Raw genomic sequence first — 23,039 nt, 5'->3', positions numbered from 1 at the left:
GCTGTTTTCCTCTTTTCTTTCCTGACCCCCCAAAAAATGCTGCTCAGTTAAGAGCCACATTTTTTAAAGTGCCTATCATCAGTTGTAAACCACAAACAGGAGCAGAATTACAGGCAGGAGATTTTACATTATCGAGATAAACAACTCAGGCTACAGGCAACACGTCACACCCCAAAATGTTTCATAGGACCACCAAGGATGACATCTAGTCCCTAAAAACAATGTTAAGAATCTACGAAACCATCCCTCTGCTGCATCTTTTTCACACACTTTCAGCCTTTCCTGGGAGAAAATATATATTAAACAAGAGGCAGAATAAGCTTTTCTGACATTTTTTCTTTAATCTTTTGTTTTTTTCCTCATTCATCCACTGTACAAATGGTTTAAAAGTAAAAAAAGGTGCTTTGATTCAAGTTCTGGGACAGGAGGGGAGGGGAGGGTCGGCAGTCAGTGAGTCAGTCAGGGAATTAGGCAGGATTCAATGTTAGACCACTTAACATGCTTTATTTCAGCATTCAAAATAATTAAAAACATCTCAATTTATTATACATATACAAAATAGGTACAGATCCTTGTGGTTTTCCCCCATGGGTGTGTCTATCTTCCTTCTCTCACAAACTCTTTGCTGATGGCTCTCTTTCTGTGCATTTTTTTTTGTTTGTTTGATTCCAATTTTTTTTTTTTTTTGTTGCTGAGAAATTTCACCCGTTTGCACAAGAAAACAAGGTACAAACTACAACAGATGGCGGTGAAGTAGAATTTCGAACGACAGAAAAGGTGAAGAGGTTGAAAACATAAAAGGAAAAAAAACTACGGTGAAAAGACGAGATCCGCTTTTCACTGGAACTGAGAGACAACAAGAATTTGACTGCCATCACTAACCAAGGCTGGGAACAGAAGAAGTCTGTCTCATCCTGGACACCAAGAAATAAAGATGTGGTTTCGTTTTAGCACCAAGAGGGGCCCTGCTATGCCAGAGTGACCATAACACTGCACAACAGTCTAGCCATCCCGCACAGCCGAGCACACCTCAAAGAGAGAATAGCACCGTAAGTTTTTTTTTTAGCTGTTTCCGCTTCTGCTAAAGTGTCAGTAAACCTCGACTACCCCACCGACCGCCACGACTACTGCAGGCTTCGCTTCACAAAACACTGGGCCCTTTTTTTTCGTAGCTGGAATTCCTTGCTTTTCTGAGGTAGCCATTTTTCTTGCAAAAAAAAAAGAGGTTTAAACCCATGTTTCTCTGCTGGTGGTTTTAATGTGACTTTTCTTTAGAAAAAAAATAAAAAATAAAGAGCAGTAGAGAGGAACAAACAAGAAAAGCAACAACAACAACAAACACATCGCAACAGCTGCAACGTCAGCGGATGAGGTGGAGGAGTTGTCAGCGTTGTCTGGGGGGGGCAGGTGGAGTGGTGGTAGGGGGGTAAGGGGCAGAACAAGAGAGACAAACGTGGCTGTCAGTTTCACCGTTTATTCATCAACACCTGAAACGTGGTACAAAGCAATTGGGTTCTGTCTGTTGGGACTGTCCTTTCTTTCCTCTCACCGCAGAGGTGTATAAAAATACAAAAGTCACCTGTGTGTTTCTGTTGGTTTCTGCAAACTCCAGAGCAGCCTGGTTTGGCTGGATGAAGAGGGGAAGTAAATTTTTTTTTACACTTTACAGAGGCATATATTATTTTCTTGTTGCCAGTGAAACAAAATGTCTTCTCTACAGGATCCTTGGTGTTGGTGATGGCAAAAAAAACAAAAAAAAAAACCAAGAGTCAGAAACAAAAAAAAAAAAGTAGTGGTCCCAAACACGACGATGCAGATGCCGCCACACCGCCGCCATTTTGTTCTTGTTGAAGTGCAGGTTTTAGGCAAAGTGGACCATCGGAGCAACGGCCAAATGGAAACTTGTAGAATCAGGAACGAGGGGTCGGATTTTTCAGAAAAATGGCATTAGAAGAACGTTTTGGTGGGGGTTTTTTTAGAGAGAGATGACTGCTAGAAAAAATAAAACACACACACACACACAACAACAATTTCAAGTCCAGATTTCTCTTTTTACAAGAAACAGACGGGTCCAACTTCAAGGCCAAACTCTTGGTCTGCAGCACCAACGTCCATAGGAGCGATATCAATGATGGGCAGGCGAGATGTTTTCGATGTCTTGTACTCAATGACTGTCTTGCCCCATGTACCGGTGTGTGACTGCAAGGACAGAAGAAGAGAGGGTGGTTAGGGTCAACATTCAAAATGGCCACCATGACGCTGGATTTCTCAAATTTTGCCTAAACCCTCGTCTTGTCTGAACATTTGCCAATGACTGTATGGGAAGTCCATACAAACATGTGACCCTTCCTTTCCTTCTCTCTAGCTAGTAACAGCACTGAACTAGCATTTGAAGCTTATTTGGTCGTCAGTGGGACAGCAATGAGCATCAAGTAATGTTTTCTCACCGTGCATCCATCCTCGAGGACGCTGTAGGTGAAGCGGCTGTTGCCCTCGGCTCTGATCTCGATCTCGTTGGAGCCCTGGAGGAGAAGGGCCTTCTTGAGGTTGCCGGCGGAGGCGTCCATGTAGGCGACGCTGTTCTTGCAGTGGTAGGTGATGTTCTGGGATGCCTCAGTGGACATGAGACGCAGGAAGGTCATCTGGATGTTGACATCCTCAGGCTGAGATCCAGCGCTGCCGTACTCGAACTGTGCAGGAAAGAGAACAGGGGAGGATTTACTGACTGGAACTGTGAGGGCGGAGGACAAATGAGAGGTAAGATGGAACTGGGAAAGACATGAGAAAATCAGAGGAGTGAGAGGGAGTGCAACTGGGAAGAGAGGAGGTGTAGAGGAAGGAGGAACTGACATGAAAGTTCTAGGAAGAGATGGCAAAGAGGGATTTGGATGCTCAAACTGAAGAAAAGCACAAGGTGAGATGGAAGTTTGAAACTGGAGGAGCTCTTCAGGTTATGGAGTTTAGCTTATTTACCAGGAAGCCGTCGGTCATAGCCTCTCCGAACCAGACGTGCTTCTTCTCCTTGATGTTCTTGCTGAGGTACCAGTTCTTCTTCTCAACCACACGCTGAGATGGGGACACACAGGTCTCTCCGGTCTCCATGTTACAGTAGACCTTGATGGCATCCTGAGTGCAGCCCTGGTCAGGGTCAATCCAGTACTCGCCTGGAGAACATTAAGACGAAGGTCAAAAAATGTAAAACTCCACAATGCTCCTTGTCAGGCTGTTAAAAAATTCTACCTCCACTCATTGAACCTCCACTAAAGGTCTTTAAATGGTAGCATGGCCCGCTAAGGCCACTGCCATGCTGCCCATTAGTTGCCCTACTGCTATAATGTGAAAACTCACCGCTCTTCCAGTCAGGGTGGCACATCTTGAGGTCCCTGCAGGTTCTGGCGGGGTTCTTGCGGGTACCGTCGGGGCTACGGATCTGCTCGATCTGCTGGCTCAGGCTCTTGAGGGTGGTGTCAACCTCCAGGTCACGGTCACGGAGAACGTTAGCGTCATCAGCACGGAACATGCGGAAGGGATCAGGGGCCTTCTCCTGAGGCTGGGCGATGAAGCCAAGGTCGAATCCACCGCCGGGGGCACCGGGTGCTCCGGGAGGTCCAGGGGGTCCAGGAGGACCCTAAGAGAGGAGAGGAGAGGGGAAAGAGAAGCAAGAGTAGGTGTTAGTTCATTACTGGTATGGTGTGTGATGCTTGTAGCAACACACAACCTCTATGTCCATTTAGCTGGGAGATGAAAAGTAAACAAATGGATGGATAGTTAGACAGCTAGTTAGACTTACAGCAGGTCCCATCTCTCCAGAACGTCCACGAGGTCCAGGGGGTCCAGTGGGTCCGGGCAGACCAGACATACCATCCTTACCAGGGCTACCTGCAGATCCGGCAGGGCCCTACAAATTGCACAGAGGAAAACTCTGAATGTCAAAGTCTGCAAATCAAGCCAGCAAATATGAAAACGTAGTTAAAGACTATATGGTGGGAACTCACTCTAGGTCCAGCGGCTCCAGCAGAGCCAGCGGGTCCCTGCTCTCCAGAAGGTCCCTATGGGTGCACATTAAAAAAAAAAAACAATAGTTAGAGGTTGACTGTGTTACTGTATGGCATGTGTTGTTTGCATGCAGTATATGTAGAGTAACATACAGCAGGTCCAGGAGGTCCCTGCATTCCAGTGAATCCTCTGTGTCCCTTCATGCCTCTCTCTCCAGCCTCTCCGGTCTCTCCCTTGTCTCCACGAAGTCCAGCAGGTCCCTGTTAGGATTAAGAGAGGGATGAGGAGTTGTATTTTGCCTTCCTCTGCATGCTGGTCTACCCATTGTTGTTGTTTATCAGTGGGGCTGATAGTGCTACTTACAGCAGGGCCACGAGGTCCAGCAGGGCCAGCAGAGCCAGCGATGCCAGCAGGTCCCTGGAACAAAGAAAAATCAGTTTCATATTGTGGCAGGTTGCAGTGAAACCTATTTTTTTTTAACTCTAAAATACAGCACATTGAATACCGGTGTCTGATTTTTATCAACATGACCTAAAGATGGATATTGTCATGAGAAGACCATGAAGAAACTGGAAAATCAACAGTGGCTTAGTCACTCACAGTCTCTCCACGGTCACCAGACTTTCCAGCGGGTCCGACGGGTCCAGGGGCTCCGGGGGGTCCAGGGGCACCAGGGGCTCCACTTGGGCCACTCTCTCCACGGTCTCCCTAAAACACAAACACAAAATGAGTATATCTTTAGCCTTTGTGTTTTATTCCCTTGGCCTGCATTGCTCTATGTTCAAGGACATCTTAGAGCTGCCATGGTAAAAAATATTCAGTGAAAATCAATTATCTATCCTCCAGGAAAGCCATATTAATCATGTAACTGCTTGTAGGCGGTGCAACTGTTACCTCTGGTGGTCACATTGGAAATGATCTGTCCACAGATCTGTCCACAGTTGTCAAATCTTTACAGACATAATTTTGACTTTGTGTGATAATGACTGCCTGTTACCGAGCTAGCCAGTAGATTCCCAGCTAAGCATCACTATATCTAGTTGAAGCCGTTGTAGTGTTGGCACATTGTATGCTGGCTAAGCTTGATGGCTGCTCGGTGAGCTTTTGGTTAGTGTAGCTCAACAACGCTTAGGACTGTAGTAGAGACTGGAACTAAAGACAAAGCTCAAAGGGCACGGTGACCACAAATCTAACTAACAAACTGTTCACCTGTCTAGTGATGGTCAGTTACTGATAAACTCACTTTGGGTCCAGCGGCTCCATCGCGACCAGCTGATCCCTCGTTTCCGGGGGTTCCCTAAAACACAAGCAGGTTAAGTGATTTAAAAAAAACACCTACAGGGTGGACATATACACAGGAAAACAGAAGACACTCTGCCCTGTTGTATTCCTGTGGAACTGTATGTTCATACCTCACGTCCAGGCTCGCCAGGGGCTCCGGCAAGTCCAGGGGGTCCCATGGGTCCAGGAGGTCCACGCTCACCACTGGGGCCACCAGGTCCCTGCTTTCCAGCCTCTCCCTGAGAGTGACACAGGCACAGTCAGTTCAGTCATATTAATCTGTATCATATTTCTAACTGACTAAGCGTAGCTGTACTTGCTTTGTGTTTTTTGTGGACTGAATCAGAGTTGAACTGCATTTCCAAGTCATTCTAAATGGTTGGATTTTTATTCGCAGATCCTCTAGATTTTGAATCATGTTCAGTTCTGAAGATGCTTCATAAAATATGTGTGTTGAGGTTTGCAGTCCTGGTTTCATCAAATCAACTGAGCAGTCTGTAGTTTTGTAAAGCTGAGTTTTTTTAGAGCAACAACAGGAACTCACGCTAGGTCCAGGCAGGCCAGGGAAACCTCTCTCTCCTCTCTGTCCGGGCAGACCAACAACACCACGCTGTCCAGCAATACCCTGAGGTCCAGGCAGACCAGCACTACCCTGCAAGGGGAAGCAGAGACAAACAGAGACAGTTGTTAGACATGAAGATGCTGGGTAGCAAAAACTAAGTGAAGCTCTTTTTTTGGACACTTTATTTTGTACCACTATGGAAAGAAATTAACCAAGTTGCCATTTATTATCAATCATGCCTCAGCATTTCAGCCTGCACTGATGGTTTTATAGTAAAAAATAACTCACGGAAGCACCCTCAGCACCAGGGCTACCCTTCTCTCCTGGAACTCCAGGGGGACCAGCAGCACCAATCTCACCAGGGCGACCAGCAGGTCCGGTCTCACCACGGTTTCCTTTGGGTCCCTCCTTGCCAGCTGGGCCAGGAGGTCCGGAGGGTCCAGAGTTACCCTGTGTTGTGGGGGAAGGGATCAATTATCACAATGCAGGGAAAATTTTTGGATTTCAAGCACTATCTCAGTAACAACAAAAGCGGCAATAACATTTGAGAAAGACTTACAGCGGGGCCAGGAGGTCCAACTCTGCCAGCAGCACCAGGGAAGCCAGTAGCACCCTAGGGAGACAGAGGCCCGTTAGCTAACTAGGACTGAAAAAGACTATCAAGTCGGTGCAAATAATAAAGTGGCAGAAAAGTGGTGACTTACAGGAGGTCCAGCGGGTCCACGGGCTCCCTTAGGGCCGGTGTTTCCAACGGGACCCTGAACGGACACAACATTGAGTTACTAAACAGTGGCAAACTAGTAGTGGACTATATAGCCATAACTACTTCTAATGCTGACTGGAAACAATTGTATTTTTTTGTACTATAATGGGGTATCAATATAGGAGTTTACAAACCTGAGGTCCAGGGGCACCAGTTGGTCCAGCAGCTCCAGGGGGACCAGCATCTCCCTTAGCACCATTATCTCCAGCCTCTCCCTTAGCACCAGCTTGTCCATCAGCACCCTGAGGTCACATGGTGGTGGGTGAAGAGAGAGATAAATAATTACCCAGTAAATTCAGTGATAATGCTTCAACCAAAAAAGGCAGTCAGTAAACGGCTGGGACGTTTCTAGAGAAATAACTTACAGGAGGTCCAGCGAATCCAGCAGGTCCGGGTGGTCCACTCTCTCCACGCTCACCCTATGGAACAGGAAGAAGAGTCAACCAAGGATTTTAAGATTCAAGGATCCAGCAGCTAGGAAACTTTGAACTAAAGGTTCATTTTCTGCAGACAGGCAACAAACAGAAATATATTTACAGGGGCTCCGCGGGCTCCAGCAGGTCCAACAGGTCCAGCGGCACCAGGCTCTCCTTTGTCTCCAGTAGCACCAGCAGGTCCGGGAAGTCCAATGGGTCCAGTCAAACCACGAGGACCATCCTTACCACCAGCACCATCAGCACCCTTGGCTCCTTGGTCACCCTGGGTTATTGAATTGAAAATCGGGTTATTAGATTGGGTTATACCAGGAGTGATCACATGGTACATCAGATCTTGTAATAACCCGGTCATTATGTGGGCAGCACTGTAGCTGATCAGTAATCAGTGTTGGGGAACATCTGTGGATGGTGGTGATAGCTACAGAGTGGTCATCATAGTGGAAGATCTGATCAGTGTTATTGTTGCTTTGGTGAGTTAGATCTCAAGTGTTAGTGACGACGTGCTATGCACGTCGGTGGTGATAAGTTATACCCCACCCTATATACTTGGACTATTGCAAATGCGGAGTATACTGTTGTGGCGACTCACTCTGTCTCCCCTCAGTCCTGGAAGACCAGCAGCACCGCGCTCACCAGGCATTCCCTGCAGTCCAGGAGGACCCTGAGCTCCGGGAGCACCGGGGGCTCCAGCATCTCCCTGAGGAAGAGAAGGAAAAACATCAAAATTATAGAATATGTGTGATTTAGTCACACAGGCATGTGAATGAGAACCTCCTATTACAGTCCGCTGGGGTTTACCTTAGCACCATCGTTTCCAGCAGCTCCAGGGGATCCACGGGCACCAGCGGGTCCAATAGCGCCAGGGGCACCACGCTCACCAGGGAATCCTCTGTCTCCCTGAGGGAAAGAAGTGGCAGAGGGTTAGTTAAATGGAAATGGGGGTCCAACGAATCATGAGGATTGCTAGCTAGATCACTGTAGTTGAATTTTCCAAAGAGAGGTTCCTCTGTAAGGCAGACAGCTTTCATCCAGATATACTACAGTATTTATCTGCTGTCAAGACAGACATTTCAACAGAATGCCTTTTTGTTCACGCAAAGAACTATCTCTTGAGCATGACTCATTTTTCTCAGGGCCTGTCTCAGGTGGCCATATAGGAGGTCCTCTGCTATTTTAAAGAAATGAAAGTTACAAGTCACAAAGCTTGTGACATCCCTTTAGCATTAGCCTGTTTGAGCTCACAGTCTGTTTCTATTACCATCAGTGTGTTCACTAAATGAACCAGTTGGCTGGTTACCAAACTTGCCAGCATAGTAGCAGTTTTTTCAGCTCCATCTTTGAGCAATTTGGACTATAAACTAGGGTAAAAGTGAAACTAGCTCACTTTGTCCAGTGACCTGCATTTTAAACCAAAAATAACTTTTTAGACAGTTTATGTCCAAACATTACAGAATATATATTCATAGCACCAATGTCGTGTAGTTTTTAAACTGTCGTCTGGTTGGTAAAGTGTAATCATCAAGAACTAAAAGACAGCTCTCCAATGGTGGTCCGTTAATTGCAGCTCATTAGAGCAAAAATATTTTGTAACTGTGAATACATTAATGATAATGATTGACAACTTACTCTAGCACCAGCAACTCCTGGGGCTCCAGCCTCACCGGGCAGACCCTAGACGGAAAGATAGACACAGGAGGATAAGCACTTAAATGTTCAAGAAATTTGAATTATAGAGGATGGGTTTAGTCATATCTCCGTCATTACCTGCTCTCCGGGCTTGCCAGTCTCACCAATAGCACCCTGGGGTCCTGGAAGTCCCTGGAATCCAGGAGCTCCAGAGGGTCCGGGCTCTCCTCTCTCACCAGCAGGGCCCTGAGAATGAGCACAGAGCAAGTGTCAGGTCTAATAGAAGTGACAAGATGTATTGCATTTTGTGGGTATGACTTTGCATAGCCAGATATGTAGCTGCTTAAGTATTTTGTAATGTTGTCAGGCTTAAGAAAGGTTGTCACAACCGAGCCAGGTGTTATTTTGTTAGAGAGTGTGGTTTGTGTTGTTTACTTACAGCAGGTCCAGAGGGACCCTGAGCACCAACATCACCGTCCTTTCCAGGGGCACCCTAGATAGAAAGATGGCAGGAATTTTAGACACACACGCTCTGGCTTCTGTATGCAACAAGAAAATAGGAAAGTAAATGCAACGAGAAACACAATGTAGACAACTTACACCAGGGCCAGTAGGTCCCATGACTCCTCTCTCACCGGGCTTTCCACCCTCACCCTATTGACAGGAGAAAAGAAGAAAAGCAAAGTCCATGTTTCAGTGACCTAATACTCAGAAGCCAACTAATAATACACATGAGCAAGTGCACTGTGTGGCATTTTAAATATTACTCACAGCAGCTCCCTTGGGTCCGGGGAATCCCATAACTCCGGGCTGGCCTCTGGCTCCAACGGGGCCAGGGGGTCCAGGGCGGCCATCTTGTCCAGGGGCACCCTGGTGAGGAGGATCAATTCATTTAGAGGTGGACACAAAACTTAAAAATTTTGACGAGATCAGCTGTACTGAATATAAACTTACAGCAGCTCCCAATTTGCCATCAGGTCCAGGGCTGCCAGGGCTACCAGTCATACCCTACAGAGCAGAAGTTAGTGGTCAGAGGAGGGCCTGTGGAGTGAATAAATGATGCTGCTGACAACTATTTGATAGACAGTCGGCTAACTCACCTTAGCTCCAGGCAGACCAGGCTCGCCAGTGCGGCCAGGCTCACCAGTGGAACCTTTAGGTCCAACAACACCGGGGGCACCACGCTCACCAGGGGCACCCTATGATGCGCAAGAAGAAGGAGAAGGAGAGGACAGAGTGGTGGAAAGGCAAAGATTAGCTAAACTGAAACCGATTTGAAGCATGTGAATGCCCACAGAAGAAATAGACAGTCAGTTGTATGTTTGCGTGCGTTTTACTAACTTTGGGTCCAGCAGCGCCATCAGAGCCAGGGAAACCACGACCACCAGGGGCACCCTGCAGAGACAATCAAACACATTTGGTTAGCCCTCTAAACAAAAGCCAGTTTCTCTTCCCTAGCTAAGAATGCTCTAAGCCCTTAGCTCAAACATGCCCTGGCCTTTATCATTAAGTCAGTCGGTGCTAACGTTGACATGTAGGCCTCATATGTCTCAGCTTGTTCCTACGATCAGTCATAACTGACTGCCAAAAAGATAAACTGTTGGCCAGATCAGAAAGCCTCAGGTTGGTCAGATGAGACTCTCCACCTGCAAGCGTACAGCTAGATTCATTTTCAACTCTTGTTTGTCCGTTCATCACTCACAGTAAGTCACGACAAGTCTGTCACGGTGCCCTAAATGTTTTCAGAAGAGGACGTTACCTTTTTAAGACGTGACATTTTCTGGCCTGTGGGGGGCACTAGAGAGTTTGCTTATATGATACTAATGAGCCAGAAAGGTGTCTATGAGCCAGTAACATTTTGACCTTTGCTCTTTCTGGTGTTTCAATATTAAGCACAAAAAAGGAAAAAAAATCATGTCTGTAAAGTATGTCGTACACAAAAGTGATATTAATAATATAATATGACTCTATGTATATAGATAGTTAAAGCAGCCACCAGAGGGCCCCTTTACATTTCATTTAATTTTTAAAGATTATCACAGTAAATAGTATGATGAAGTAAAAATAAGGTAAAATGCATACTCTCTCTCCAGGAGCTCCACGACCTCCTGCAGCACCAGGCTCTCCTCTGGCTCCTCTCTTGCCTTCCTCACCGGGAGGTCCAGGGGGTCCCTGAACTCCTGGAGCACCCTAGAAAAGACACGCACATAGATGGCATAAGAGGCTGAATGTGTAAATTTACAATTTAAAGAGACGTGTTTTGTGCTGATCATGCGGTGAACTTACACCCTCTCCCTTGGCACCGGCCTCTCCCTTGGCTCCTGGGGCACCAACCTCACCCTGAGAGAAACAAAACATACAAACAAACATGAAGACACAAAAATACAAAACCAGCTGACCGATAAAAAGTGACTATGATTTGTACAGATTATCCCCAACAACATAAATGAACAACACAAACAGAGGTCCAGAACAAGTCAACAGTTCTGCTTTTATTTCATTATGTTTAGGCAGAAGTATTATTTTTAATTATAATATAACAAAATGGCATTTTTGGTTGAGAAAGCTTTACTCACAGTGTTACCCTTGGGTCCAGGGGCGCCACCAGCACCCTGAGGTCCTGGAGGTCCACGGGGTCCGGGGAAACCGGGAGCTCCGGCAACTCCAGCAGCACCCTGCAGGGGGCAGCACATGACAACAAAACAGTCACATCATGTTGGACTGCACTCGCATTATTGATTAGCTGTAGCTATGGAAAAGGTAAAAAGAACAAAACAAAAAGAAACAGCCCTGGCTGCTTTCTTAGTGCCTTGCTCAACCTTTTGAACCAAAAAGAGATTTAAACCCTTAACCTGACATACTTATGGAGTAAATTTATAGGGAAAGATACTCACAGGTGCTCCCTTAGCTCCAGGGGCTCCATCAGCTCCAGGGTTTCCCTGAAAGGAGAAGGAAAAGGACGATCGTTTAATAACAGTCCAGAGGTGAGAGGGTTGTCATTTAATCATTTAAATGCTGCTCCGTCATTACAAATGAGCATCCCATGAGACAGTTTTATTTTATCTGGTCATTGTTTTGGCTTTTCCGTCTCATCAAGGACCTAAACAGTTCATCATAAAGGTTTATACTTACAGAAGGTCCAGCAGCGCCAGCGGGTCCAGGGTTTCCAGGCTCACCACGGGCTCCAGCGGGGCCCTCGGATCCACGAGCACCCTGAGGTCCAGCATCACCCTAGTAGAGGAAGAGGAAAAAAAAATCAAAGAACAGGATTTAGTAATATAATGAAACTATCATGGCAGAAGACATGAAGAGTAGAGAATCACAGAAACGATAAAAAATCAACTAATCAAAACTAAAGGTTAAAGGGCCTCAGCTTCACATTCAAAGTAATATTACACCAAATTACTATAATAGTCTTCAAAATATGCTAAATTTGTGTACGAAAAAATTCAACTTCTTACACTTTTAAACTATCAACTCTATTGCCTTTATTGGCATATCTAGTATCAGAATCAGGAAGCTCCATCTGTACATGTATATGCTCGCACACACAAGGATTTATTTATTTTTTGTGCGAATGAGGGCTTCAGTGTGCAGGATTGGGATGACCTCAGATGACCTTGTATGACCCCCCATCTTATTAGGTTCCCTGAGGGGTCAAAGTAAAGGTCAACTACATGAACACATATGAAGTGAAGTATGCCAAAGTCAGGTCAGTAGCCGTCTGATGACCCTCAAAACCAAGAGTGGAAAAGAAATGGAAAATGGGGACATTTTGGATGAAAGTTATTGTTGTGCTTTATATGTGTCCTAGCTTTACCTTAGCTCCGGGGCCACCAGGGAATCCAGGAGGTCCAGCGGGGCCAGTGGGACCCTAAGAACAAATGCAAAAAAGTATTTAGACAAACATAGCACATCATTTCAGCAACAGCTAACACAGCTTTAAAAAGCAAGGTAAGACAAGTTTTACTTCAACGGCCGCCTCATTAGAGATTTAGCTTGCAGCATCGTTTCACTTGTAAAAGTAGTTCAACAACTGCTCTGGATGTTTTTTGAGCTTTACAGAATGAAAGACTTACAGGAGGTCCAGCAGCACCAGCAGCACCATCGTTACCACGAGCTCCCTGCAACACACAGACACACGTGATTGATCAATCTGTTTGTTGGCTGACTGATCGATTGATTACAGGAGTTGTGGGTTGTGTATGTGTGGACTCACAGCAGCTCCATTAGCACCAGTGCGGCCTCTCTCGCCAGGCAAACCGCGAGGTCCCTGAGAAAGACAAAGACAGGGTCAATTAGCTGAACTGTTCAAGTGACCTGCTACTGGTCCCAGTTGACATCTATGCAGGAGAGATGATGCGCTTGTTTTACTCACCATAGCACCGGGGGTTCCGTTCTCACCGGGGGCGCCAGCCTCTCCCTAAATGCACAGAAACACACAGGCAGGTGAGCTGGTGAAAATGATTGAACTTCGCCAATATGGCTGCCACTGGCCACTATGCAACCAATGTGACTACAAAAGCTGATGTGACTGCTAGTGCTTAACATGGATACTGCAGCGCTACTGTGAGCACAACTAATACTAATACAAGAGTCATTCCTCTGATTTTAAACACATTAACCTGCCAACAGCTGGTCATCTTGAGCTGGAAGACGACACAACACAAATCCTGCACTCCAGTTTGGGTAACTGGATTTTCAGCCACTGTGAAAGTGAGGCCTAAAGAAAAAATGCTACTAGTAGCATCCTTGGAAATGTAGTAGGCAGGTTTCAGATGCGTCAGCGTCATGTTTCTTTTTTGAAGTCATCTGTGAGTCGCTCCTGTGCAATGCTACCATTAATACTACGTTAATACTACAAGCTCTAGCACTGCTTCTACCTGCCACTGTTATATAGCCACTCCTGCACTATGACTGAAGTAACCTGCCTGTCGATGTGCAAAACTGACATGATTCTATACATGAATTCATGAGATAACAAAGTGGGACAATCACCTTGGGTCCAGCAGGGCCAGAGTCTCCCTTAGCACCATCCAGACCGCTGAATCCCTAAAAGACAAAAGCAGACATACGAAGATGAAGTCCTCACTCAGGAAATGCAACGCAGCAGATTTTTAGTTGAAACTGGGGGAATCTGGACTCACTCTGTGTCCCTTGATGCCGGGCAGGCCGGGGGTTCCTGGGAAACCACGAGCTCCCTGAGAGAAAAACACAAGAAGAAGTTGCAATTTATTATCTTTGCTTTGTTTTTGTTTTCTTCAGTATGACATTGCTAAAAAACTATAAGTGAACTCACCTGAGGGCCAGTGGGTCCACGCTCACCGGGGCGACCGGGTTTGCCAGACTCACCCTGTGAGCAAGAGAGGAGGGGATGAAGCGATCAATTGAGCCATTTTTAAAAAAAAATCGAAACTGCCATACAAATATTGAACACGAGGAGTTCCAGTCCACTTACATCCTCTCCGTTCTTTCCAGGGGGACCGGCGGCGCCACGGGGACCCATGGGACCCTGAACAGAAAGAGACACATAACAGGTGAGAATGGCGACGGGATAGCAACATACGACGCAGGTGTCCATTTGTTTCCACGTCTTTGATACTTACAGAAGCTCCAGCCTCACCAGGCTCACCAGGGGGGCCAGTGAATCCCTGAGGTCCCTGTAGGGGGAGACAAACACCATCACTGCTATGGACTCATTCACACTACTCCCTGTTATTGTGACGAGATGCAGACATGAATCCCTTCAAACGTAGCCTGTCTGTGTTGCTTGGGGAAAAACAAATCGCTGTTTTAGTGTGACTGTCAGCTAACTTGGGAGCAGTTAAATGCAGTATTGATGGGAAAAACAGAACGCTAGTTAGCTCTTTATATAGCAGCACTCACTTCCAGTTACTATGGAAATCATCTGTGGCTAACTTGGACGTCTGCTCAGGCGTTTCTCGGATTTTATGCCACTGTAGCAAATTTTAGAATATTAAAGCTAAACCAGAGGCTTAAAAAGACTGAAAGATATTTCCTGACGCAGACAGTTTGGCATGTTAGCGAGACACGTGTTGGATAACGCAAGCAAGGTGTTGTCAAAATAGCTAAAACGGGCCTCTATCGTTGTTGAGCCTCCCTGTGAGCTACGGGTCGACCTCAAGACAAAAGAAAACTTAGTTTAATTTGTGCAAACTTGGATTGGTTAATGTTCAGTCAGCCTCTGCCTGAACAACAGAAACTTGAGTTCTTTTGATTATTTTCCTCTGGTCTCTCTTTATTCTCTGAATTTCTCAAAGCTTATGAAACAGGTTTAGAAAGCTCCAAGCGTCTGTCCGTTGTTTAGTGATGCATTCTTTGTGAGAACACAGAAAGAAGCAGTTTTATTTTCCTCACTGGTTTGGCTAAAATAGTGACTACAAAAATCACTGGACCACCAGATCGTGCCACTGTGTGCTTCTAGTTTCCAGTAGAGAATGTAAGCTCTTACTTCCTGCCAACTAAGAGATAAAGGTACTGAAGTGATGAGGATGCCCTCTCCTCTTCCTCTTCCTCTTCCTCTACACTACCACCCTGCAAGCATTTTGTTTTGAGGAGGGAAAGAAGCGATGTACTCACGCTAGCTCCGGGAGATCCAGGGGGTCCACGGGGTCCCATTGGGCCCTGTCAACCAAACAGAGGCAGCGTCAGACACTGCATCACCTCAGGTCAGAGGGAAACAATCGAGTCTGCATGTGAGTGGAGGTATATGTGTCCTACCATAGGTCCAGGCACAGGCATGGCAGGAGATTTCTCATCGTAACCACCAGACATCTGAGGGGAGAAGTTCTGGAAAAACCAAACAAGAGACGTGTTACCCTCAGGAAGATATCCTATCAATACAAATACTGTTAATCCATCAGTAATGCTGACAATGTTGTGAATTTTCTACGCTGAGTGTCCGAGGTTAGTTATAAGTAAAGCGATGCATTTTCACACAATTTCTACAGCAAGATCCTTTCCTTTAATTGAATATGATGGCAGAATCTAAGGGTTTAGCAATTCCCTAAAAGTCATTCATACATAAGACCTTCATTGTCATACACAGACTGTTTCATTGCTTGTGTGCATGGTGCAGTATCTCAGTGCTAATGAAGCTCATAAAAATCAAAGCACACAGTTCTGCAGTCAGCCCTGGATCCACCCTTGACCTCTGACTCTGGTTTCTCTTTATGTCACATGCTGTGCACACCACTGTGCATGGAAAATATGCCATCTAAGACAAAGCAAACCTACGTAAATACTGCCATTAGACAATCAAGGTAGCATTGCATGGACAATTACAGTGGAAGTCTGCCACTGATGTGTTGGGCTCAGATAACACTACATAAATGTGCTAAATTATACTTAAATAGAGCATTGCTTTGGTATGTAAATGGCGTTTACAGGGCTAAATCATAACATGCCAAATTAAACCGATATTAGTAAGTTATGTATTAAAAATTTGCATGTAATTCAGTGAGAAAATTCTGCATAAGAAGGGTAAAGTAGGCTGTAAATGTTAGCTTGCTACCCAAGTTACTGTTGATACTTTAATATACAGTATTAGGGTGGAAGTCAATGGTAAACTGAATCCCAACATGCTAAATTAGACTGATGTGTCAAAGATTTGCATGTAGGTCAATGGTCAAATTCTACTCAAGAATAGTAAATTAAACTGGGCATGTTAGTTTGTCATTAAATTTACTCTTATTGGATTAGCATACAAATTAAAGTCAGTGGTAAATTGAATCATAACATGATTCATTACAATCTTGTTCTATTAGCTGCGTGTAGCAAGAATGTGGGTCAAAGATTGGTTCATGTTAGCTTAGCTTGGTGAATTAGCATGTGGGTCAATAATAAACTCTATGTAGAAATGCAAATTAGCTTGAGAATGTTAGCTTAGCATCCTGTCGTAGAGTGAGGGTCAGAAGAAGTTTCACTTAAGAGTGAAAGTCAATGGTTGACCAAATCAAAATGGTCGGTGGTTCTACATAAGCATGGAGAACTAGTAGTGGGTGATATGTCATGCTAGCTTAGCATGTAAATGAAGGATAGATTCTGCAGAAATAATTCAAGAGATTAATCGCACTAGGATGACACTGAGTGGGAATTAAATTACCATGGGAGCCAATGAAAAACAGAATCACTGCTTCAAAATGAGATTGTGAGTCTTTGGGAATGCTAGTTTAGCATGTGGGTCTATTATAGAAAATGCAAAATTAGCCTGGAGATATAAACTCAGACTCCTAAAGTACAATGGGTTAGTGTGGAAAATTAGCATAGAAGTTAATGGTAAACTGAAACACAAGATGCAAAGTCAAATTTTGAGTCTTTGGAAATATTAGCTTAGCATACTCAGCTGTAAGCAAATAAGCTTGTCGGTTTGATAAATGCTATCTAAACAAATCAAGTAATATACCAAACATGCATATAGAACATCTTCTGCTTCACCTCCTGGAGCATCTAAAAGCACTAACACATCTATACCAATGAACTTCTGACCTCCTGACCCCAGACTCCAGGTCAAACTGGGATTTTAAGGCCCAGCTAATCAGAGTTGATGAAAAGCATTAACTGTGAGAGTGGAGCTCACTTTCCCAGCTCTGATAGAAGCTGTGTTCACACCCAGGATGATGTGACTGGTTTGTACTGGTCCAGTTTATCCAGAGTATGAGAATGTAATGAAAAAACTGGAGGAAACACAACACATAAGATGAGCTGGGACTAATGCTGTACGTTCTTGTGTTTTGTGATTTGTCTGACCACCACATCATGAGCTCAGTGTCACTGTTGTCTCCAGCCACGACTGGCTTATAACTGGCCGATTTGGAACTAAACAAGTCAAATACAGTATAACAACAACAAAAAGAAAAAATCGACAACTTACTCCACCGAGGCCAGGGGGTCCAGGGGGGCCGGGAGGTCCAGGCAGTCCAGGCTGCCCGGGCAGACCATCGTTACCGGCAGGACCAGGAGCACCCTGCAGATGGAAGAAGAAGACAGGGTCAGACTCAAGGGTCACAAAAAGAAGTTCACTTGATGCTAACCTCACTTTACCCTCGCTACATGAGCAGAGCTGATCGTTGTGTTTGATATGTAATTCCCTGTTTGTGTCTTTACAGGCTCAGCGATGGCAGAAGCATTAAATGTGGTGAAGATGCATTTTACTTCCCCATGTGACCAACCAGGAAGACAGGTGGTGGTCATGTGACACCAGGATACAGGAAGTAGGTAAGAACAGTCACTGAACTGGGGGACTATCCTCTCGTATGGGAATCATTATCACCACAGACAAGAGAATTGATGCTCAGAGTAAATCTACATTATAAATAATACCATGAATGCATTAATTACATGTTACTGAACACTTCTGATGACGACTAACTGAGCTGCAGGTGAGCTGATCCAAAGAGCGTTTACAGTCTCAGATCCAACTTTCGAACACACAGATGTCTCTGCAGCTGGTGCAAGTTCAATTCAGTTTAAATTTCTAGCCAACAATTATGATTTAATTCAAAAGTCATCGTTCTATAAGCAGCTGAGTTCAACTTAAAAAAAAAAAAACCATCAGTTTTATTGCTATAAAGAAAAACTAAGCCTTAATACTTGAATTTTAAAATTATTTTTCCACAAAATCTCAGTTCCTTGCTGCTTCCATCTCCTGCTCTGCTCCAAAAAGTCTGCTTTAGTCAGCAGGTTCTACCCTGAGCTCGTCATGTTTTGAGTCACTGATCATTACATGTACTTCGCTGCTTCATAATTAATTCCAGAAACAAGAGAAAGTGACTTCATTCAGAAGTGGAAACGCATTTACTACCCTTCAGTGCTCTTTAAAAAAAAAAATCCAGCATATGGAAACTTAACATCTGCACGACTCCTTTCTAAACATTTACCTCATTGCATGTATTAGAGCAAATGTTTTTATACAACCTTTACAAAATGAATATGACTTTTTACCAAAAGCTAAACCCCATAAACAGTAGCTAGTTACACACGCTGTTCACACAGAAACCCTGAGAGCTCTTAGAGTTTTAAATCAGCCCTGTTTCCACATCAGCCCGACTTTAACCGCATGTAGACACATTCTGTCGCTCAGAGCTGCTTCAGCTCCAACATAAACACGCAGAAAACCTCAAACGCACCACTGGATCAAAAGTTCGCCCGCAAGCCAATCAGCGGAAGGAGAGAGTGTGAACCTACCCTGTCTCCCTTGGGTCCACGCTCTCCCTTGGGTCCCTGTGGGTGAGAGAAGACAAAAATAGTGTCTTAGTGCAATGATAAAACTAAAACATGAGATCTGATGTGTAGAAATATGACTCATATGTGTCTGATTGCATAAATAAAGTGACTCTGCATTGATATTAATGTCACTGTATCTAATATTACACATCATAAACAAACACTACTGAGAAGATCATCATCATACACCTGATCATCATCCATCAGTCACTCTTTATAGTGGATATATTGGTTATGAAGGATTGATACAAGATATTTAGAGCTATCCATGTAGAAAAAAATCTATATTTACCTCAACCTGAGAGTCCTGGAAGCCTGCAGAGACACACACATAAATGTGATGTTAGATGATGACAGAAAACAGAAATATTATAAAATTATTTCCTAAATACATGAAAATCCTCAAAGAATTTCTGAAAATGATGAATTTAGAAGAAGAATCTGATGATGGAGGAGACTTGATGTGTACATGTGGGTTATAAAAGGGACATATAATCATTTAGGTCATGTTGAAGTGTAACAGGAGAGATGTGATGCTGATGTGAAATATGTTTGACTGCAGGTGGCAAAACATGTTGGACAAGGTGTCGAGATGAAGCAAAAGAGAAGAACTGAGACATCGGGGGTAGAATACCGTCGTCGGGGCAGATGGGGCAGCACTCATCGTGGGGGATGACGGGGTTGGGGCAGTCGGTTGTGTCCTCGCAGATGACCTCATCGCACATCACGGTGCCGCTGTCGCACACACAGATCTGACATGGCTCTGGTTTCCACACATCCCGGTCAGCGTACACCTGGCCGTCCAGGGTGCAGCTAACGGCCGCGCCTGAGGGGGGCGACAGAGGAGGGGGACAGGTGAGACAGGTGAGACGGCTGAACGCAGACGCACGCACAGGAATACACAGTAGCGAATCTGCATGGATTTTGAAAGGAGTGTGGGAAACTGAAACGCTGAAAATTAAATTAAAATAAAATAGAAAAAAAATGCAAATAAAATAAAATAAAATCTAAAAATAAGTAGATATAAACGATGCCCACCATCACCAAACTGCCTCAATTTTGGTTGTGCGTAATCGAATTAGATTATTTCTCACACTTCATAAATAAAATCAGAATCCAGATTTGATAAAATATTAATAATACAATTGTTTGTCTATATATATATTTTTTAGCAATGTCTACAAGCCTCTATTTTAGTTTTGCACACCCGTGTAAGTATCAAAAAAGAGAAGAGAAGCGTCATATTTGCGTAAAATCTAAACCCAGGAAAAGAGAGAATGGTTATGGCACTGACAGAAATACACCAAACTGGAAAGCTTAGCGTTGAGAAAGCTCTGGACAGGAACTGGTGGCCTCAAAATGGGACCAGAAAGGGTCAAAGGTGACAGAGAGGGCACCGACTCGCTGCGTCTGGATGGAAGTCACACCATCTTTACGCACGGAGAGCGCACGCGGCGAACCCATCTCCGAGTGATTTCATTTCCCCTCAGCTGGGAGCTCAAAGTCACATTTTCCGCCCTGACCGCTGCGTGTTTCTCAGCAAAATCTAAACCCGAACTGGGGCTCCTTTTAGTGGGCTTATAAATCTCGCGGCGTGCCAAAGTGCTGAGCTCAGACGTGGAAAAGCAGCAGCAGGAGCGCTGCAGACTGTCGGCTTGGCAGCAGCTGGTGGAAACACTCCGCATGTGTTTGCAATTAGACGAAACAAAAAAAAAAAAGAGTGGAAAGAAGGGGAAGAAGAAGAGGAGGAGGAGGAGGAGGGAAAGAGGCTGCGTGGGGGACGTGGCGGCCAGATGTGTCTGCAGGTGGAAGTTGGAGCCTCTGGGTGGCGCTGTTCGACCGTTCAGAGGGTCGGCGCACATCTGCTTCAGATAGACAGACAGGCAGACAGACAGCTGGGTCCTTTCCACAAGAGGAACATCTGGAAAAATTGAATTTCAGCTCCTTGGTTGTTGTTTCCAGAGCTGATGTGGCTTTCTTTGTCTTCTCAAGGAGGAAACTGTTGGTGTCTAAACCCCAACGTTTGTTCTCCTGCGATTTCTCTTTCTGTGCTCCAAAACCTCCTGAGCTCAGCACACCTGAACTTCTGTAAACAGCTCAGGTTAAAGGGGTCAGATGTTTCCAGCAGACAAGACTATGCCTGCTGCTCACCTCCTACTTACTGTCTCTGTCTGTTTTCCCTTTATGTGACTCTCTCTGGCTCACCTGTCCAACTCAACACTTGGCCTCAGGCTGTGAATTACTCTGCCACATCAGTCAGGCCTGGGAGAGACTTCAGCTCTCTGGCTCGTGTCTACTGGAAGCCAAACCAAATTTGGCAAAAAAAACTGGACAGTTTATCAGCTACTCAGATCTGAAACTGACCTTTGGGGAGGCTGATGGGTGCAGGACGTACAGCTAAGGGTGTCAAATTGATAAAACGCTGTAGGGGGGTCAGACTTTTAAAACCAGAAGAAAAAAAAAATTAGCTGTTATTTAGGAAATACTGCAGCTTTTTGGGGAGTTTGAATCAGTGCAGAAACTTTTGGTAGTCTGTTAGAAAACCCTCGCCTGGAGGAACAAATGGAAAACCTGCAGCAACTCGCTCTGCATTCATGTTGGGGAGGTGGAGAGGTAGAGAGACTTAGACAAACACAAGAAGAGGGAGAGAGAGAGAGAGAGAGAGAGGCCTTCTTGAGATGCCCAATGGATTACGCACACCCTGTACTATCTAAACTGCAAGCTGCACTATCTATCTATGTGTCTATCTATGGAGACAAAGCAGCAGAACACATCAAAGTTCTCATTTCTACTTCAAACTTTTTCCTTTCTCCTCTCCTCTGTCTAAGATCTCAGCAGCCGTCCAGCCACGTAGAGAAAATCCACTTTCAAAAACCAGAAAAAAAAACAAAACAAAAAGACGAGAGGGTGAAAAAAAAAAAAAAAAAGGTTGAGAATCTCCAGAAAACAGTGATGAAACTTACGGTCGTCCTCGCCCTGCGCTCTGACCAGGAGCACCGCTGCGCTGAGCAGCAGCGCCAGCCGCAAATCCACAAAGCTGAACATGTCTAGATGCCACTAGACATGTAGACTCTTTGAGGCAAGAGAGGAAAAAAAGTTGGGGATGTTTTCTCTTTCTGCTACACTCCACTCATACACGGGTGTTTGGGGCAGGGTCCGCTCGTCTGTCCACAGTCCTCCTGACCCCAGCAGAAAACTCCCTACTGCCTACACTCACTTTCCACAGGGGTTTTTATATGGGAGCCTGCAGAACTGGGAGGTACTGGGGACTGGACCGACTGGGGGACGCACCCTCATTACCCCGCTGCTGCTGCTCACGTTTAGGGAAGACAAGAATGGACGCCTCCTTCAAAGAAGGGAAAAAAAAAAAAAAACAGAGGAAAAGAGAGCGAGAAGAAAAAACAGGAGGTCCCTCCTTCCATAATTCCACAGCACAAGGGTTGGAAGTTTGGATCAGAGGAAGAAGAAGGAGGAGGAGATGGGGGGGACTGAGCAGGAGGAAACCTGATCCATAGGAGCATCGCAGGGTCGGAGGAGGACCTCCTCCTGCAGCAGCAGCAGCAGCAGCAGCAGCCACGGGTTTAATCCAGATTTTATTTCTGGTTGTGGTCTACTTCCTGATTCCCTTTAATTGCAGATGAATTTCAGACTGTTTGGATTCAGTTCTTGGTTTTCTAGGTCCTGTTCACCAACACATGTCTCTGAATGTTACAGTTTTAGCCCAGTGTTTGGTTGTCTTGTAGCTCTAGTTTGGTCTTATCAGCTTCAAGTTGTAGATTTGTCACAGTTGTTTCAGTATTTCAAGGTGTTTTTATGGTTTTAGCTGTCGGGGTATTAACATGCCCTGAACTTGCCTGCAGGCTTACAAGTGTTGGGCTTAGTTTGTAGGTTCAGCTCAGCTTCTGTTTTTGTTTCTAATTCAGCTCTGATCAGGGTGCAGGTTTCACTTTAGGTTTTGAAGCCTCATTACCTGCATTGCTCATGAGCGTTTGAGTGAATGTATGTTTATAATTGCCTTAATGTAGCAGCTATTTGCACTGAAACACAAAGAACCAGCTTTTGTTTGTGCGGTGAACTCCAAATGGACAAAACCCATTTATTGGTTAATTTCAGTGCAGTCCACACACAT

General features: G+C 45.0%; 1 protein-coding gene across 2 annotated transcripts; it reads right to left on the bottom strand.

Moving 5' to 3' along the window:
• Positions 1-1,458: 1,458 nt before the first annotated feature.
• col1a1a (collagen, type I, alpha 1a) lies at positions 1,459-22,133 on the bottom strand. Of its 2 annotated transcripts, XM_008295371.1 has the most exons (49): positions 21,874-22,133; positions 19,545-19,736; positions 19,203-19,225; positions 18,872-18,907; positions 17,559-17,651; positions 15,407-15,475; positions 15,266-15,310; positions 14,272-14,325; positions 14,124-14,177; positions 13,965-14,018; positions 13,813-13,866; positions 13,664-13,717; positions 13,044-13,088; positions 12,885-12,938; positions 12,745-12,789; positions 12,486-12,539; positions 11,798-11,896; positions 11,560-11,604; positions 11,242-11,340; positions 10,952-11,005; positions 10,748-10,855; positions 10,007-10,060; positions 9,766-9,864; positions 9,620-9,673; positions 9,437-9,535; positions 9,266-9,319; positions 9,105-9,158; positions 8,804-8,911; positions 8,666-8,710; positions 7,838-7,936; positions 7,629-7,736; positions 7,140-7,301; positions 6,968-7,021; positions 6,737-6,844; positions 6,544-6,597; positions 6,399-6,452; positions 6,128-6,289; positions 5,822-5,929; positions 5,409-5,516; positions 5,240-5,293; positions 4,597-4,704; positions 4,360-4,413; positions 4,149-4,256; positions 3,996-4,049; positions 3,791-3,898; positions 3,349-3,628; positions 2,974-3,164; positions 2,448-2,690; positions 1,459-2,199 (listed from the first exon to the last, which is right to left on the bottom strand). In XM_008295371.1, exons 1-49 carry the CDS (start codon positions 21,953-21,955, stop codon positions 2,053-2,055), a joined length of 4,344 nt encoding a protein of 1,447 aa, XP_008293593.1. In that variant the 5' UTR covers positions 21,956-22,133; the 3' UTR covers positions 1,459-2,052. The 2 variants fall into 2 exon arrangements, with proteins under 2 accessions (XP_008293593.1, XP_008293594.1); XM_008295372.1 differs by lacking the exons at positions 6,544-6,597; positions 6,737-6,844.
• Positions 22,134-23,039: the final 906 nt, after the last annotated feature.

The sequence above is a fragment of the Stegastes partitus genome, unplaced genomic scaffold (assembly GCF_000690725.1).
Source record: "Stegastes partitus isolate 25-593 unplaced genomic scaffold, Stegastes_partitus-1.0.2 Scaffold1041, whole genome shotgun sequence".
Taxonomy (NCBI): domain Eukaryota; kingdom Metazoa; phylum Chordata; class Actinopteri; family Pomacentridae; genus Stegastes; species Stegastes partitus.
The sequence above is the reverse complement of the archived record's forward strand: the minus strand, read 5'-3'. Positions and strand labels throughout refer to the sequence as shown.